Below are 19203 nucleotides of genomic sequence, written 5' to 3' on the forward strand. Positions count from 1 at the left end.
CGTGTCCGTATCGGTCACTTTTTTTTTTTTCCTCTCTCTCTTCTAGTTAGCCTGGTGAACTTTTCCCCATGGGGTTTCAAGCGTCATTCCCTCTAGTCTCCTCTTTCTGCTTGCCCGCTGGTGTCTCGGGCTATTGAGGTTCGGCTCACCTCGCGTTCCAGCGCTGGTGTGTTGAGTCTGCCGCTGGTGTCCCGAACCTGGGCTCCCACGCTCTCCACGCAGGTCCACTGTGAATCACTAGTTCCAGAAGAGTTTCCTCTGCTGTTTCTTCCCCTACTCTTCCTTGACCCTGCAGTATCTCCACTGTTATTAACCTGTGTGTTTCCGAACTATCAATGTGCTCACTTCCTATTCCGCCATCTTGAAACTTTCAAATACATGCTACATTCACCTGAAAAAACTTAACCATGAATCAAACATGAGCATTTTCTTTTCTTTTTTTAATTTATTTGACAGGTAGAGTTACAGACAGTGAGAGAGAGAAAGGTCTTCTGTTGGTTCACTCCCCAAGTGGCCACTACGGCTGGTGCTGAGCCGATCTGAAGCCAGGAGCCAGGTGCTTCTTCCTGGTCTTCCATGTGGGTGCAGAGGCCCAAGCACCTGGGCCATCCTCCACTGCCTTCCTGGGCCACAGCAGAGAGCCAGACTGGAAGAGGAGCAACCAGTACTAGAACCCGGTGCCCATATGGGATGCCTACGCCACAGGTGTAGGATTAACCGATGAGCCACGGCGCCAGCCCCAAACATGAGCATTTTCATCTCATGTTTTTCTGGTTTTTAAATCAATAGTTATCTGGAATGCTTTCAAATGTTTACTTTAATTGTTTATTTCTAGAATTTACTGTTCATTTTCTTATATTGTGCTGTGGCATTAAATTTTATTTACAACCATCTCTTGCATGTTGAATATTTTTCATTATATTACTGCAGGTTGATTCTTTTTAAAATCTGTTTTTTTCTTGATGCAGACATTTGAAATTTTTACAATCAACTATTTCTTTGATATTGTTGATTTGACAACACACTTAAAAAGCCATTTGTCATTTAATAATTTTTTATTTTACTTAAAAATTATTTTTTATTATATAACAAGGCAAACTTGTAATTTGCTATATCCCTATCTAAATTTCCCATATCCTTTATATTTGAAAATGTATTGTTAACTGTTAAGTAGTATTCTATATATATAATTTTGGTTTTAAATTTTTCTCTAAAGCATTAATTAAAATGAATGCTTAACATTTTTTTCTAAATTTCTGGAAATTATTAATATTCTTATTTGATTTTATTTTAACTTTTTCATATTAAGACTGCTAAAATTTTCACTTTTTTAGCATAGTAGTCAGAGCTAATGAAGTAAGATTTATGATGATTATCAACGTTTTATATTTGGTAGAAAATCTTTTCTGTAAATGTGTCATATACTTTTGAAAATAGAATATATCTAGTAATCATTATTTTACTTGATTGATGGTTGTGCTTCTGATTGGGAAATATTAAAGTCAAACTATATTGTAATTTTGTTAATTTATTTCTTTATATATTTCATTATTTCTCTTAATTATGCTTCACACTGTTATGCATGTAGTGTAGAATCTCAAATCACCATAGTAACACAGACAATTTACATTCATCACTGAGGCCTAATATACATTGACAGTTCATGTAATTATAGAAAATAAGGTCCATTATAAAGTAAGTGATTTATATCCTTTTTAAATTCAATCCATAAATTACTGTCAAGGATGAGTAGACCTCTCCTAGTTTGATATTTTATTCATTTCTTTGAGACACTTTGGCATCTGGTCCTATAAATTTCTTTAAATTTGATTGGCTTACAGTAATTATGTAAATATTAACAAAATATTAATCCTGAAATACATTGAAGGATTGTACCTTAATGATATTCCAAACAATGAATTATTACAAAGGCGTGTATAACCCAAGATAAAAGAACAATTTGAAACTCGGCAAGAATAAAATAATGAGTCAACAGGGAAGAGATGGAGTTCAGCCTTATCTTACTCTTTAAGAAATCTTTGTAATGAAAAAATGAATTAAGCTGTTTGGCTTAAAAATGTAATTTAATGCTAATCCTGGATAGTTAGAGTTTATAAACTGGAAATTCTGACAGAAGGTTGACTCATACAAAAACCTGTAAATATACTGAAAGCTGCTTTAGAGAATTGGGTGAAGGGAATTCTGTATATGACCTCTTTTGTTTGGGTTCATAGACCAACAGGGAGGATTCATATTCTCCAAGGGCTTAATGACAGAGGTAAGTATAGCACTCAGTTAGTTCTGAGGGTAACATAGACATTAAAGCACTGTCTTTCCACATATCCTTCCTCTTACATGGTTTTAATGTCAATTTTCTTTTTATTTTACTTTCATTCTTTGATTCATTATTTCTGTTCTTTCTCTTCTTTCCCTCCCTTCTTCCATTCCTGCCTCCCGACCTGCACTGATTTTTGTTGTTGTTGTTCATTCCTCTCTTGTTTTACTCTTCTCTCTCTTCCTCCTCCCCTTTTCTCCCTCCTTCTATCTTCTTGCCTCTGTGGATTGGTCTACCATGAAAAGTCTACTTTTATTTACTTACTTAGTTAATTGGTTATTTTAAATGAATGTGACATATAGCTGTGAAAACATTCCCCTCATTGAATCACCTAAGATTTGGGAGTAGCCGTTTGGCACAGCAGTCAAGCTACCAGTTGGGACACCCATGCCCCATAATGGAATTATGAGTTTGTCTGAGTTTTGCGACCTGGCCCCATTCCTAATTCTAGTTTCTTGCTAACGTGCACCCTGGTAGACAGTAAGTAATGGCACAGGTAGTTGGGTCTTTGCCACCTACATGGCAGAATCAGAGTGAGTTCCTGGCTTCTGGCTTTGGCCTGAACTCTCCTCGGTAGTTGAAGGCATTTGGAGAACAAAGCAACAGTTAGGACTGTTTTTCTCTCTCTGTCTCTTTCTCTCACTCATATGAAAAAGGTAAATCAGAAAAAAATTTTAAAGTCAGGATTTTGACAAAAAGCTACATCTTAACATGTATTCCTGTCAATCCATCTCCACTGCCTCTCAACAAGCAACAACATTCTTTGACCTATTAAAATATTTTTCTTATGCCTGTCTGTATTCCCACAAAAGAAAAACGTTGATAATTGTTTGATTTTGTAAGGTGTACTTTGTATACTTTTTCCATTTCATAATACATCACTGTTTCACTTACCTTTGTGATCGTCTATAGTTCATCCATTCTGACTGCTCCATAATATTCCATTGGGTCAGTATGCCTTATGTCATGATTGGTTTATTCACTCATGTGGGCATCTGAGGTGGTTTCAGGCGAGTTCTACAAAACTTTAAAGGAAGTTGTTCTCACAATTTTACAAAAACTTTGTAAGCCATAGAAAAAGGACTATTTTGGAATTAATTCTTTGAGGTCAAACTAAGTCTGAAACCAAAATAGTAAGAAGATTATAATTATAGAAAGAAGTCAGCAGTGCATCTCACTCATGAGTGTGGATAAAAATATTAAGCAAAATATTAACAATTTGACTCTAATAATACCTAAAATATGAGATGGAAATCAAGTTGAGTCTGCCCAAAGATTTTATGATATGTTATTTGCAAACATATAAATTCATTATAGTATCAAATTAAGGGAAATATTATCTCAAGACTGTAGAAAGAACATTGCTTACATTGAAATATATGTATGATACTATTAGTACATTTAGAATGGAGGGGACTATCTTAAACTAAGAAGTACTCATAGATCAGGCCAGTGCCACGGCTCACTTGGATACTTGTGGCACTGGCACCCTGGGGTTCTAGTCCCAGTTGGGATGCTGGATTCTGTCCCGGTTGCTCCTCTTCCAGTCCAGCTCTCTGCTGTGGCCCGGGAGTGCAGTGGAGGATGGCCCAAGTGCTTAGGCCCTGCACCCACATGGGAGACCAGGAGGAAGCACCTGGCTCCTGGCTTTGGATCTGCGTGGTGCTGCGGCCGTGGCAGCCATTTGGGGGGTGAACCAATGGAAGGAAAACCTTTCTCTCTGTCTCTCTCTCTCTCTCACTGTCTAACTGCCTGTCAAAAAAAGCTTAGATCAAACAATACTGCACTGGGATTGTAGGAGGCATTTTTTAAAAAATATTTATTTATTTGAAAGGCAGAGCTACAGAGAGGTAGAAACAAAGAGGGAGAAAGGTGTTCCATCTGCTGATTCACTCCCCAAGTGGCCACAATAGCTGGTGCTGTGCGGATCTGAAGACAGGAGCCTAGAGTTTCTTCCATATCTCTCACACAGGTACAGATGCCAAAGGATCTGGGCCATCTTTTACTGCTTTCCCAGACCATAGCAGAAAGCTGGATCAGAAGTGCAGCAGTCTGGACTCAAACTGGTGCCCCGATGGGATACTGGCACTGCAGGTGGTAGCTTTACCTCCTACGCCACTTAGCCAGCCCCAGGAGGCATTCTTTAGGAGCCATGCAAGGGTGTTCACTTTTTCTACCTCATATCAATATTGTATCATAAGTCCTAGAAAATATAAGAAAAGTAGAACACAAAGGAAAAGGCATAAAATCTGTTAAAGGAGGAATAAATATGTATGTATTTACAGGTATCATGAATATTTAACTAGAAATTAAAGTCTAAATTCTAAGGTACAATATGAGAGTGTTTGCAATGTTTGTCAACTTTGGACATGTTGGTCTGGATAGTCCTTTGTTGTGTGAGGCTTTCCTATGCACTGTAGAATGTTCAGGAGCACCCCTGGCCTCTTCTCCTAGTTGTTGGTGGCATCGTTTCCTTACATGTGAGCAACAGAAATACCTTCAGTTATTGCCCAGTGTCCTCCATGGGATGAAAGTGCAATGAGCTAGAATACCAAAGACCTCTTCCTTATGCACTTATGCAGCAAATTTGAAGACTGGGCTATATGTACAGACACACACACACACACACACACTCATATGTGCTCATCACTGTTAGGGATAAAATGGTTACTAAAGCACAGCCTTCTTACATTTAAGTCATGCATGCTAATTCTTACATATAAGGTATTTAACACACCCCTCTTTCCTCCAATAATCAAGGGCTTTAGTTGCTAAAGCTAAGGAGAGGATTCTGTTAGTGAATAAAAATGTACTGGACTCATGGTATTATAATACACTTTGGTCTGTTCCCAGATTCCTCGTAATGTGCATTACTTAATCTTGGCTAATTGTTACATACTCTTTTCCTTTCCTTTAACCAAACATTTGATATTTAATAGTCTCTTTGGTCACTTTTCTTACAAGAGATTTTACTTAAGCCTCCCAATTCTGCTTCTGTGAGATGTGTATCACTAAATAATGGATCTTTTCTTATTTTAAAAGTTCAGTCAGCTTATTTGAGTACTATAAATGCAATTATAGGTTGTATTTCTATTTCTCAAATGGTGCTATTCATTAATGATAATGACACTTTACAATTTAAATCACCTTTAATCCAAGGATCATAAAGGCATTTACATAGAAGAAAGTCCTGCTATCATTTCAGTTTCTTAATGGAAAAATCAAGAATGAGGGCTGGCTCAGAGAATGAGAAAGCGCCATTCAATGCACTCCTTGCTCTACTATTTTAATTTTTTATGCACCAAAGTAGTCAGGTAAAGAAAGTCAATTTCAACCTAAATTTGGGCACACGTTTTAATGCCTGTACATTTAGATTTTAATCAAAACATCTAATAATGTGGGTGCTTTAGCCAAGGTAAGTGAATGTCTATAGGTTCCCAGTGCAATTTGAGGCAATAATTTCATCTTCTCAATGTAACCTTATATGCATGCACGTTGTGGTAACCAATATTAACTCTTAAGGGGCATCTGAAACTAGTTATCAACCATGCCAGTGTCTCTGATATTCAGTTATAAAACTATGATCTATTCTTAAAACTTTATAATATGGGGGCCAGCACTGTGGCTTGGTGGTAAAGCCACCACCTGCCATGCTGGCATCCCATAAGAGCACTGGTTCTAGTCGTGGCTGCTGCTCTTCCAATCTAGCTCTCTGCTATGGCCCAGGAAGCAGTACAGGATGGCCCAAGTGCTTGGGCCCCCACACCTGCATGGGAGGCCTGGAGGAAGCTACTGGCTCCTGGCTTCGGATCAGCTTACCTCTGAGCATTGTGGCCATTTGGGGAGTGAACCAATGGATGGAAGGTCTCCCTCTGCCTCTGCTTCTCTGTAACTCTACCTTTCAAATAAAAAAAAAAACTTTTAATATGGCATTAAGTGACATTTGTACTTCAGGATTTAACATGATTACATTTATGCATTTAAAACCATGTTGAGATCTCACTTTACTAGGTACTAAGGTGCTATATTCATCTGCTGTAAGAGGTAGGCTCACAAGCTATTGTGATTGAAACAGTAAACACTAAACTAGACATCTCTGAGGATGAACAGGTTAGTGTCAGGGACCGTCTCCATGCACTTACACTGGAATCCAGGCTCCTGCAAGCCCTGCTGTTATTAATAACTAGTTCAGCATGTCAATTCCATTCTGGCCAGCCAGAGGACAAAGCGTATAGAGGATCACTTCAGTGGCTTTTAATGGATCTCCCAAGGAGAATATCTTACTTCTCACGTTTAATTGGTCAGAACTAATCACTGGGCCATGCCTAAGTACCAGGTAGATGAGCCGCCTAGCTACATATCCTGGATAAGAGATGATTCTGATGCTCATCTAACAGTGTGTGCTACAGATGTGGTAGAAGAATTCTCTGCAGCATAAATAGCATACGAATAATACTCAAACAGGCCAACCAGTGAAATAAATGATATATTTTTGATACATATAAAATCCCAGGAAGGAAATTATGTATTCCCTAGAGAGTGGTTATAAAAATCAGGTTATAACAGTTGTGGTGCTAGGATGGGGACTTTCTCTGTGATAACTGATGTGGAATACGAGGGACGAGAAGGAGCAGGAGTGGGCAGAAGATCCAAGTGTGAAGAACACTGCGAAGAGAGAGAACAGAAAACAATAGAGTTAATTTTCTTCTGCTTTAGGAAACCAAAGAACAAGGTGCATGGGGTATAGAGAATGAGTAAGAGGAGAGAAATAAATGGACCTTGGTCATGGCCATGAGTAACCTTTTGTGTTTTATTCGAAGTGAAATGGGAATCCACTGAATGATTTTGAGGATAGCTGTGATGAATTCTGACTTGTTTTTTCACTGTAGTGCCCTGGCTGTGGGGTAGAGAGTATGCTACTGTTGTTCACTGTGACTGCAGGGTATGGGCCAGGAGTTCAGAGAAAGGAGTAATCTGGACCAGGTTAGTGGAAGAAAGGTGCAGAGAATGGGAAAATTCTGGCTCTATCACGGTCTTCACAAAGTTCATAGAACATGTGTATTATGAAAAAACTTAAATGAAAAACCAAAAAAAAATTAAAAAAAGATAACAGCATTTGTATCAGTACTACTGCAAATATAGTTTTATTAAACTTTAATTTATATTTTTGTTAAGCAATAGTTAGGAATGATATACTATTATAGTTTTAATGATCTGTTACTATTTTAAAATTTATTGCATATGAGTTAAATGGACATTTTTCATATGATTGTTTGTAGCCCTTGCCTATAGTCCTGCTGAACTATAGGTTTTTTAACTTAAAAACAACAACAACAACAACAACAACAACAAAAAAAAAAAAAAAACAGGAGCCGAAGCTGTGGCTCACTTGGTTAATCCTCCGCCTGTGGCACTGACATCCCATATGGGCACCGGGTTTTAGTCCCGATTGCTCCACTTCCAGTCCAGCTCTCTGCTGTGGCCTGGGAGGGTAGTGGAGGATGACCCAAGTGCTTGGGCCCTGCACCCACATGAAAGACCAGGAAGAAGCACCTGGCTCCTGCCTTCGGATCAGCGTAGCTCCGGCCGTTGCGGCCATTTGGGGGGTGAACCAATGGAAGGAAGACCTTTCTCTTTGTCTATCTCTCTAACTCTATCTGCCAAATAAATGAAAAAAAAATAATGGATTTCAAGAATTTTTTGCACTGGGACCAGTACTGCGGCATAGAAGTTTAAGCCTCCACCTGCAGTGCTGGTAGCCCATATGGGTGCCAGCTAGAATACTGGCTGCTCCACTTCCAATCCAGCTCTCTGCTAACGGGTCTAGGAAAGCAGCAGAGGATGGCTCAAGTTCTTGGGCCCATGTATCCATGTTGGAAACTCTGAAGAAGCTCCTGGCTCCTGGCTTCAGCCTGACCCAACCCTGGCCATTGCAGCCATTTGTGGAATGAACCAGTGAATGGAAGCTATCTCTCTCATCTCTTTCCCTCTCGCTCGCTCGCTCACTCCTTCCCCTCTCTTCCCCCACCCCACTCTGGTATTTTTGCCCCTCAAATAAATAAAACTTAAAGAAAAATGTAAAAAAAAAATCACAGGGCCGGTGCTGTGGCATAGCAGGTAAATCCACCACCTCTAATGCCAGCATCCCAAATGGGTGCTGGTTTGAGTCCTGGCTGCTCCACTTCCAATCCAGCTCTCTGCTATGGCCTGGTAAATAGTAGAAGATGGTCCAAGTCCTTGGGACTCACGTGGGAGACCCAGAAGAAGCTCCTGGAACATTTTTCTACAGAGAAAGCTAGGTCCAGGATGGGGAGGAGGGAATGAACCCTTTATAGCTCTGGAGGAAAGGAAATTACACAAAAATTTATTTTAAGATTTATTTTATTTGAGAGGCAGAGTTACACTATAGAGAGAGATGTAGAGACAGAGAGAGAAAGAGAGAGATCTTCGATCTGCTGTTTCATTCCCCGAATGGTTGCAATGGTTGGAGCTGAGCTGATCCAAAGCCAGAAGCCAGGAGTTTCCTCTGGGTCTCGCACGAGGGTACAGGGGCCTAAGGACTTCAGCCAACTTCCACTGCTTTCCCAGGCCATAGCAGAGAGCTGGATCAGAAGTGGAGTGGCTGGTTCTTGAACCTGCACCCATATGGGATGCTGGCACTGCAGGCAGCGGTCTTACCTGTTATGCCACAGCGCTAGCCCCAGGTTAAGAGTTTTAAACTGAGTGTACTAATTTTCTTCAACTTACTGTTAAAAGCAAAAATGGCCATGCAGGTTGACATCATTAATAATTTATAATAGGTTTTGTTCAATCCCAAATTTCCATTTTGTTTGGATAAAAAAACCATGAAATTACTGTTTGAAATATTTTCTTATGTTTTGTAATACTTCTGTAAATTATGATATTTTGAATTCCCTCATCCTTGTTTTATTTTCTGTAGTTGTAGTTTAGAAGATTCAGCTCTGTATTTTTTGAGTCAGTCTACCAAGAATGCATGTACATATTTGAACTAATGCCATCCTTATAACAATACATTTCAGCTTAAGTTTTGCTTCATTATATACAGTTTGAGATAAATAAATGTGTGACATATGGACACTAAAAAAATGTAGCAAAACCACAGTTTTACTCTGAAGAAGAGTGGAACATGAGGCAAGAGCTATATGAGGTCAAGGGGTTAAATTAGGGTATTTGTTTCTATTTAAGAAGAGATATTAGTACTTATTAGTCAATTTAAGGGAATACTTCTAGAGAGAGTCTAAATTTGTTGATGTAAAGAAAGAAAACCAGGGCTGGCACCGCGGCTCACTAGGCTAATCCTCCGCCTGCAGCGCCCGCACACCGGGTTCTAGTCCCGGTCGGGGCACCGGATTCTTTCCCGGTTGCCCTCTTCCAGGCCAGCTCTCTGCTGTGGCCCGGGAGTGCAGTGGAGGATGGCCCAAGTGCTTGGGCCCTGCACCCCATGGGAGACCAGGAGAAGCACCTGGCTCCTGGCTTCGGATCAGCGCGGTGCGCCGGCCGCAGCGCGCCTGCCATGGTGGCCATTGGAGGGTGAACCAACGGCAAAGGAAGACCTTTCTGTCTGTTTCTCTCTCTCACTGTCCACTCTGCCTGTCAAAAAATAAAAAAAATTAAAAATTTAAAAAAAGAAAGAAAACTGATAGTTAAAATGCATGGAGAGTGAGTGGATGGTTCCTTATCCCCAGGGGAAGAGTACTTTGGATTATGGCTCTGTGTTGCCATAGGAGGGAAGGAACATGTGTGGATGCATGTAGGTGGTAGGCTCTGTGGTGGGGGTCCTTCTGTCTTTTTGCTGCCTTTTCTTAATTGAGAAAGAGTGAGCCATGCTGATGTGACACGGGAAGGAAGGTGTTGAATGTGTGAAGAGTGAGAAGAAGGCATGAAATCGTCAAGTGTTGTCCTGAAGGGTGGAGAAAGTGAACCAACTGTGAGGACTGGATAGGGCTGCAGAGCAGTATTGGCTGTTTATTGGAAATCTGGGGTCATGAGCTGAAGGCAGGACATGGCAGCGAGGGCATGACTAGAAGAAGCAAGCAAGACACTGAGTTTACAAAATTCAGGGAGAGGGCATTCACACTCAGGGCCCTGTCCTAGGTACTGCCCTTACCTTAGCCCAGATGTAGTTTTGCCAGACAGAAAAGCTGCTTGTGTTCCTCAAGCAGTATTCTGCTTCTGCTGATGAAGATGTACAGTTTTATATAGTCATGATTATGATTTGGTAGATGAAGATGATTGGGCAGAGAGATCACAAAAGAACAGATGGTAGAACCTATGCAGGACTAGGAGGGAAGTGAAACTGCCATGGGGGTGAAGTGGAGTGACAAAATGCAGTGATCAGTGAATTGGTAAGTTTAGGAAGTCATAGAATCTTGCAGTTGAGATAGAAGGTAGTGGCCAGAAAGTAAAATTTTAGAGATGATACAGTTCCTGGATAGGATAGTTTCCAGAAGGCGATTGTAATATTAGATATTGAGTTGCATGAAAGAGTCTTAAAAAAAGAGAAAATTACCCACATGGATGGCAGGGTCACCAAGTACGTAACAGGAGTATGGATGAAGAGTATAGTGAGTCAAATGTTAAACACTTTCAAAGCATGAGGCAGAGTAATTCTTATGTATAAGAGTAATCTGTTTCTTAAATAATTAAAGTATAATATGATTTTCATTCAAATATGATTATTGATTATAATAAGTGTTCAATAAATTAAATTGGACAAGGGAAGGAAGAACAAGAATAATTGAGACCTTTTTGGAAATTGCTATTTCCTATGACATTTGGTCAATAACTTAAATCTCATATATTCTTTCTTCTTTTAAGGGTGCTGAAAATTATTAAACTACTGATTTTAAGATGTCTTATTTTTTTCCTGCTTGCGTAATATTGTAGGTTTTGAGAACAAGATACTGGATGAAGTTTGGTGTACGAAGTGGGAAGGGAAGTAGTAAACTTGAAATAAACCAAACTGGTTTACATGAGTGTGTGTGTGTGTGAGAGAGAGATTTTTGTACCTAAAGGTGAGAGAAATATTCTTGCATTGAGTTTTACATTGTGGATACAAGAGAATGTAGACCAAGGGGAAACTCAGTTTAGGATGATGATGACAGTTTTAAGTTATTGCATGTCTATCGAGAGTCAGTTATGCACACAGTATTCTACATGCATCATCTCGTTTAGACTTTCTAATGGCCCAGGGATATTGAGGTTGTTAGGCCTACTTGAAGAATGAGAGCACAAGTCTAAGAGACATAGATTGTCTAGACCATGCAGATAACTTGGATAGCCAGAAATCAGACTCTAACCCCTGAATGTCAAACCCATTCTCTTCCACGACACAATTCTCAAAGGAGTCAAATTTTCAAATAACATCTTCACAGGATGTATCATTTTTCCTGTAAAGCCACATTGGGAGTGTTTGAGATATCTAGTAATAAAAATAGAATTTTCCTCAATTCTTATTAAACCAACAATAAGGAGATGTGCAAACTCTGAAAATAGTACCTGACTAGTAAAAGATACCCTACAAATCCGTGCTTTTGTTTCCATTTTTCTACTAATGTACATATATGATAAAAAAATTTAAAACTTTAATACACATCAAATTTCTGAAATAGCTAATTTGTGAGAAGGAAAGGAATAAAACAAAATTTGATGGACACTATTTGATTTAAAATATAACCCTAATATAGCCTAATCAAATATATGTTGTATTTATTAACTGTTATTATTAAACTACAAGAAATTGCTGAATATATTGAGACATTTGCTATTACAAATATCTTCTAGACAAAAATGCCACTTAATTCCATTTTTCAGGATGGCCAGTTTCAGTACAAAAGATCTTCTTTTGAAAAGATGGCAAGCTTGTCAAAATTCGTAACAGCAACTGAGTCCTTCATGACTGCTCAAGGATGCTCATTGTCACACAGACCAGTGTGTCACGGTAGTTATTGGAACTGAGTCAATGTGCAACGCAGGCAGCTCTTCTTGTAAGAGGGTTGAAGCAATTCAATTGCAAGTCTAGCCTGAGACCAGAAATCAGACTAGAAAAACAAGATGCAAGAGTAGTCAGTAATGAAACTGCTTCAGCTGCCAGTAATTAATTCAGAGACCATGCAAAGGTATGCTGTGGTTTCTAAGATCACCCTGATAATGGTGTGAAAGGGACTTGGTTGTTTCCTTCATTTGAGAATTTCAAAGATGAAATGTGATATCAATAAAGTTCATGGTATTATAAAGAGGGTGAATATGGATCTTATTTTAGATCGTTATGGAGTGCCTCTTTCATGATTTCCTGTGACTTATTGATTACTCCCAATATCGAGCACTGTCTCTGGTACACATTCTACAAAGATAAGGGATAAATTCTAAGGAGACTGGAGTTTTATGAGGAAGGCAGAGGGTCCACCCAGTACTGGAAACACAGTAGACTCTTAGTAAAAATTTGTTGAATATAAGCATTTATAATCATGTATGGGATGAATACTGAAAGCATGCAGAGTGTCACGAGTGTCCTGACAGAGAAAGTTAGGACAAGAAGAGGGACTTGGGGGTTTGTTCCAGGTTTGAAGAGTTGAACTTCTCCAAGTGCCTTACCCTTGAGCCACATCTTGAAAGAAATGGAGAAGGAGGATTAGGAGAAGGGAACTTAGAGAGTGTACCATGTGCAAAGAGGCAGGTTGATGAGACAGCCTGGAGAACAGCGACCTGGATTTTAGGTATATGATGTGGCATGGTGTTGAAAGTAAACAAAGATTAGTAAGAATGACATCATATAAATGACACATTTATCACCTAGTTTATAGATTCCCACATAGACAATGTATCTCAAATATTGCCATAAAATAATTAAAATATAGCTAATATTATAATGCTTCATGTGTACTAAATGCTTTGCATATACTGATTCATTTCTGATTCTTCCCACTGAGTTTGGAATTATCATTACTCCACTTTAAAAGTGAGAAATGAGATAAAAGGAAATGAAGGAATTTACCCAAGAAAATACATCTGATAAGTGACAGAACTAGGGTTTGAACCCAGCATTCTCGCTCCATAACACACTTCCACCTGCTTCAGTATTGTATTGTTTCTTAAAGCAATGCCTGAATTTGTGTCACTTGACATTAATATTTGAAATATCTAAGAAATTATTTTTGTGATCAGTAGTTCTCATTTGCTTTCCAATATTCTTAATTGAGTTGGAGAAAAGAGATATAGCAACAGTGAACTGGTAGCTGTATATAACTCGGAGTGCATTTGTCAGAATATGTTAAACAGTGACATTCTTTTGTAGTGTACGTCATTGTGGCAAACAAACAAACAAAAAAATAGACTGGGCACTACTGCTAAAGGAAATATGGAGTCTCAGTGAAGGGAGTAACAATTTGTGAAATTTTAGAGGAAACTAAATATCCCTTTATACAGGGAGAATATGGCATTACAGATTTCCAAAGTACTATGTAAATGGCAATTTACTGTTAATATCAAGTTCATAGCAAATGCATCAGAATTCCAGGGTTCAATACCCAGGCCCAATCCCATCTCCAGTTTCTTGCTAACGCAGATCTTGGGAAGCAACAGTGATAGCTCAAATGTTTGAGTTCCTGCCATCTGTGTAGGAGAGCTGGGTTGACTTCTTTGAGCCTGCTGTGCCCTCAACCCAGCCCTGGCTATTATGGGCATCTGAGACATGTGAACCAGGGGGTGGGGTTCCTTTTTTTCCTCATTCCCTCCCTCTCTCCCTCCCATCCACCCTCCTCCCTGCCTCCTGTTTTCCTCTCTGAATTTGCCACTCCTCCTCCTTCTCTCCTTCCTCCTCCTCCTCCTCTCTCTGCCTCTCTAATTCACTCATTAATTTTCAGAAGATGAATAGTAATACCTGATTATCCTGTGAACTTGACAAGTATTGAATCATTTAAATTCTCATAACAACTCTGAGAAAAGTGTCATTTTACAGGTAGAGAGACTGAGGATTTAGAAGCTTAATCTGCCCCAAATCTCTGAGTTAAGAAAGGTTTTTGGTCATGTATGACAAATAGGTTTCCATTGGACTCTGGGGAGTAGATAAGATAGCACTGATTGGAGAGTTCCTATTATATTTGCCAATTCTTAATTTCTTTGTTGATTTATATATAAACTCATTGACGATAATTTATACATGGATAACTCTTAGGATTTCAAAATGTGTTCAATTCATTATTAGGTGTCCGTGTGGTAAAGTGGAGGAAAAGAGACATACACAAGTGTGAAAATAAATGGGGAATGAAGTTATCATGGACATGCAGCTACCAAACCACAGACCCAGGCTCATTCCTCCAAGCATGGCTGTCTCCTACGGCTCAGCAGTTCTCATGATAGCAGATGTCTGTGGTTTCATCAGGAGTCTCACACTATGTTCAGATTTTAGGAAGAATAAAGAAAACAGAATATTTGAATCTACCCATTAACCACTAGGAAAATACTCCAATATTTGTTTGCAAGTTGCTGTCATTTTTGATAGTGTCATCTATTTTAAGTTAAATATTTTAGAATTTTGTGATCATTGATATGTAGGCAAACACCTCTACAAATAGGTTAGGAAATTCATCAGGTATATATGTGATTCGTATATAAAGTTGATATATATCTATTAGTAGTATATATTCTTGGAGAATGAAATCTGGAAAAGAGATAAAGAGAAGGGGAAATTTTCTAGTGCAGTATAGAAATTAAATCCAATATCCTGTGAGAAGAAATTCAGTGAACTGGGTCTGCAGAGTGAAGATAGGCACCAAGAAAAGGGATTGGTGTCAGCTGAATTTGTCAAGATAGGAAAGAATAATCCAAGCAGATGAGGAAGGGTCCAAAGATATTAAAAGGAAAGTCAGTACATGTGACAAAGCTGGATGGAACAAGAACAAGGAAACATTGGCATAGCAATTGCTTTCTACTCTTATACCTATAAATGTGTAGAAGTTAATAATAGGGAAATTAAAAGTGGACAGAATCTGTAAGCTTCTGAAAGGAACAGAGTTTAGAAAAAGACTGTGGTTCTTGCATTCCACTGCCCTGCCACTGTTTCACTCCTCATGGTCAATGCCGGAAATTTTATGATATGGACTGAATTAAGACTTCCTGCTGATCACTTCTTCAACATTGTGAGGGTCCCAACAGTCTCCCACATTGGTAAACTTTTAGGCAGAAAGACTGGAGGCAGAGGAATTGAAAAATGCAACTACTTCACAGAGAGTGGAAGTTAGCAAAAAGTAACACTGAGGATACTGGCTGGGGTGTTCTGCCGCATATTAGGTGCCATTTGTAGTTCACATTGTGCAAGAGCTGTCATGCTTCAAGCCATTGACATTTTTCTCTATTAACTACCATTCTGTGTAGCCAGTACTGAAAATTCAGCCTTGCAACTTTTATTTATTTAGCTACTCTTGTGCACTGCCTAACTTGGATACTCATCATTTACTTTCTAATGTGCATAATAAAGCATGTCTTATTCCTGTATGTACATCTGGGTTTCTTTTCATGTAAAAGATACTAAGCTATCAAGAATGACCTTGTATGGATAATAATCTTCGTATCATTTACTACACACGATATACTTTTATCTGCCATTGTTCTTCAAAGAAAAGTAAGCCCAGTGGTCTGTCTTACTAAAATTTCACTACTACTGTTTTCTAACTTTTTATAGGCAGTGCGGGGACACCTGTCACATTCAATGAAAATGGAGATGCTCCTGGACGTTATGATATCTTCCAGTATCAAATAACCAACAAAAGTACAGAATACAAAATCATTGGGCACTGGACCAATCAGCTTCATCTGAAAGCAAGTATCCACATAAGTGTGCATTAATGTATTAACTCTTTAACTTTTTTAGAATAGAGTTTCCCATAGATACTTTTTCAAAAAACTATGCCCTTACCCTTCATTCAACTTAAAATATTGAAGACATTCATGAATCTGTTGAGAAATCTCGTGATATCTATAAGAATGTAATGAATGATTTCATTACCTTCCAATTGACTAAAAGAAATATTGCCCTTTTCTGAAAGGTTCGCTTATCCAAATCTTTGTACACTGTGTGTGTGGCGTATGTAGGGGTGGGTAGGAGGGATTAACTGAATGTGCAGTAAGTTATTAAGTTTAGGCTTTAAAGAGAAGTATCCCCTTTGCCATATCATAAGGTGAGACCTTATGCCTACATCTGATTGATGGAAGTGCATGTGTATTTGCGTTACTTCTTTCACTTACAATGCTGTGGGAAACTAATGTATCCAGAGATGAGGGTCAGATTATTTAACAGCTCACAGGGTTGCCTATTGTCCTTGTCTACTTTGAAACTCCTATGGTCCAGGATCCATGACTTTCACAGTTCCTACCAGTGGCCAGGTAAGGGAGACCTGCAGAGCCCAGCCTGGCAGCTCCCAGGGTCTGGAGGTGGTACCCATCACAGATAGCATTTGCCCACAGGAGCACCAGGCCAGCTGTCTTTCCTTGCAGTTGGGAGGGATGGAGTGGAGCTGGCAGGCCGTGTGGCAATGGAGAAGAGGAGCTTTGTCAGATATCCTTGCCTTGAGAGAGACTCCTCAAAGGTGCAATTTCAGAGAAGGAGTCTTGGTGGACTCATGAGAATGCTGCCTGCTTCTCACACCCACCAGTCATTTAGGGCTCATATAGAATTCAGGAAGTCACTCCTGAACTTGATGGGTAAGGAAGGTCCAAATAATTGCAGGGCGCAAGCCTGGCATGGCTGGTGGGGAAGGTTGGAACAGCATCTGTTTATCATCAAGTAAAGAATTCACATTTCAACTGCCATGACTCACTATCAGTGTACAAAGGCTTCAACTGTAGGTGAATAGAGAGCATACCTTGTAGTCTCAATGCAGGTTTGGAGTTGGTTTACTTTGCATCTCTTGTACATAGGTGCAGGGCTATCTGTGGGCCAAGGAATCCTTAGAGTGACACCAGTGTTTACTCTGGAGGCAGTAAGGTACTTTCACAATGCTACCACAAAAGGAGGACGTGGTCTCCCACTGTTCTCTTGTTCTTTCCATTAATAAAATATGTCCTCTTCTTGATTCTCAGAGCAACCACAATACTTGAGTGTGCATGAGCTTTCTTGTGCTGGGTCCCATTTAGAAGATGTTGATTTGGTATCTTAAAATTATTTTTGCTTTTTTGTGTCCCATGAAGTAATGTGTTTATGCAAATATCGGTCACCCAGGTTCTCAGCAAAGAAGCAGAAAGCAGATGATGAGAAATAACAAAACCAAAATATGAATGATTTATTGTCTCTTTGAAGTGACTTCAAGATAATAACAGCTCTGTTTTCAATAATGCACAAAAGGATTATGTTCCCACTAGTATAGTATATAAGACCACATATTTGCTGTTTTTCCTTTTTCTTTTCCCAAGTTGAAAATACAAAATTATTTTGCAAACAGCAGTAAGACAGTTATTGTTGCTTCAATTTGTATAGCATGCAATAAATATTTTTATTTTTAATAATTTTTAAAATTATATTTTGACTAAACAAATTTCATGTATTTCATATGTATAGATTCAAGAACATAGTGGCACTTCCTTTCCTACCCTCCCTCTGAAAAACACCCTCATGGTTTTTCCTCTTTCCTTTCTGATTCCCTCTCTTCATTTATACAATAATCTACTTTCAGTTTACTTTATGCTCAGAAGACTAATCCTACACCAAGTAAAGAGTTCAGCAAATACTAAGAAGAAATTAAACAGTGTTCATCAACAGTAGAGACAAGGGCTATAAACAATCTTTGAATCTCAAAATTTCAACTTCACTCCTATACCTTGTATTATTGGTACTCTATTATTTACTACAGATCATGGAAATTATATTTGTCTTTTTGGGACTGGTTCGTTCCACTAAGTATAATGGTTTCCAGATGTATCCATTTTGTTAGAAAGACAAGATTTCATTCTTTTTTTGTGGCTTAGTAGTATTCCATACTATGTATATATAATAATTTTTTAACCAGTCAGCAGTTGATAGACATCTGAATTGATTTCATATATTAACTATTGTGAATTGAGCTGCAATTACATTGGGGTACAGATAACACTTTCATATGCTGAGTTCATTTCTCTTAGGTAAGTTCCCAGGAGTGAGAATGCTGGGTCATATGGTGCATCTATTTTACATTTTTTGAGGTATCTTCATACTGTCTTCTACAATGGCTCTACTAGTTTACATTCCCACCAGCAAAAAATTAGTATACTTGATCCACACATCCTTACCAGCATTTATTGTTTCTTTATTGCTGTATGGCAGCCATTCTAACTGGGGTGAGGGGAAACATCATTGTGGTTTTTTTTTTAACTTTTATTTAATGAATATAAATTTCCAGTATACAGCTTATGGATTACAATGGCTTCCCCTTCCCATAATTTCCCTCCCACCCGCAACCCTCCCCTCTCCCGCTCCCTCTCCCTTTCCATTCACATCAAGATTCATTTTCAATTCTATTTATATACAGAAGATCAATTTAGTATAAATACTTCAACAGTTTGCACCCACATAGAAACACAAAGTGAAACATACTGTTTGAGTACTAGTTATAGCATTAAATCAAAATGTACAGTACATTAAAGACAGAGATCCCACATCAGGAGCAAGCGCACAGTGGCTCCTGTTGTTGACCCAACAAATTGACACTCTAGTTTATGGCGCCAGTAACCATCCTAGGCTGTCGTCATGAGTTGCCAAGGCTATGGAAGCCTTCCAAGTTTGCCGACTCTGATCATATTTAGACAAGGTCATAAAAGACAGGTTGAGGATAGTAACCAATGATCCTAAGAGTGGCATTTACCAGGTCTGAACAATTATA

General features: G+C 38.8%; 1 protein-coding gene across 1 annotated transcript in view; it reads left to right on the plus strand.

Moving 5' to 3' along the window:
• Positions 1 to 19203, plus strand: part of GRM8 (glutamate metabotropic receptor 8) — a 930207-nt gene that overhangs the window by 704757 nt on the left and 206247 nt on the right. Inside the window, exon 7 of the mRNA XM_062198428.1 lies at positions 16035 to 16171. Within this exon, the coding sequence (XP_062054412.1) occupies positions 16035 to 16171 (137 nt within the window). The remainder of the gene's footprint in view (positions 1 to 16034; positions 16172 to 19203) is intronic.

This window comes from Lepus europaeus, chromosome 1 (genome assembly GCF_033115175.1).
Source record: "Lepus europaeus isolate LE1 chromosome 1, mLepTim1.pri, whole genome shotgun sequence".
NCBI classification, from domain to species: domain Eukaryota; kingdom Metazoa; phylum Chordata; class Mammalia; order Lagomorpha; family Leporidae; genus Lepus; species Lepus europaeus.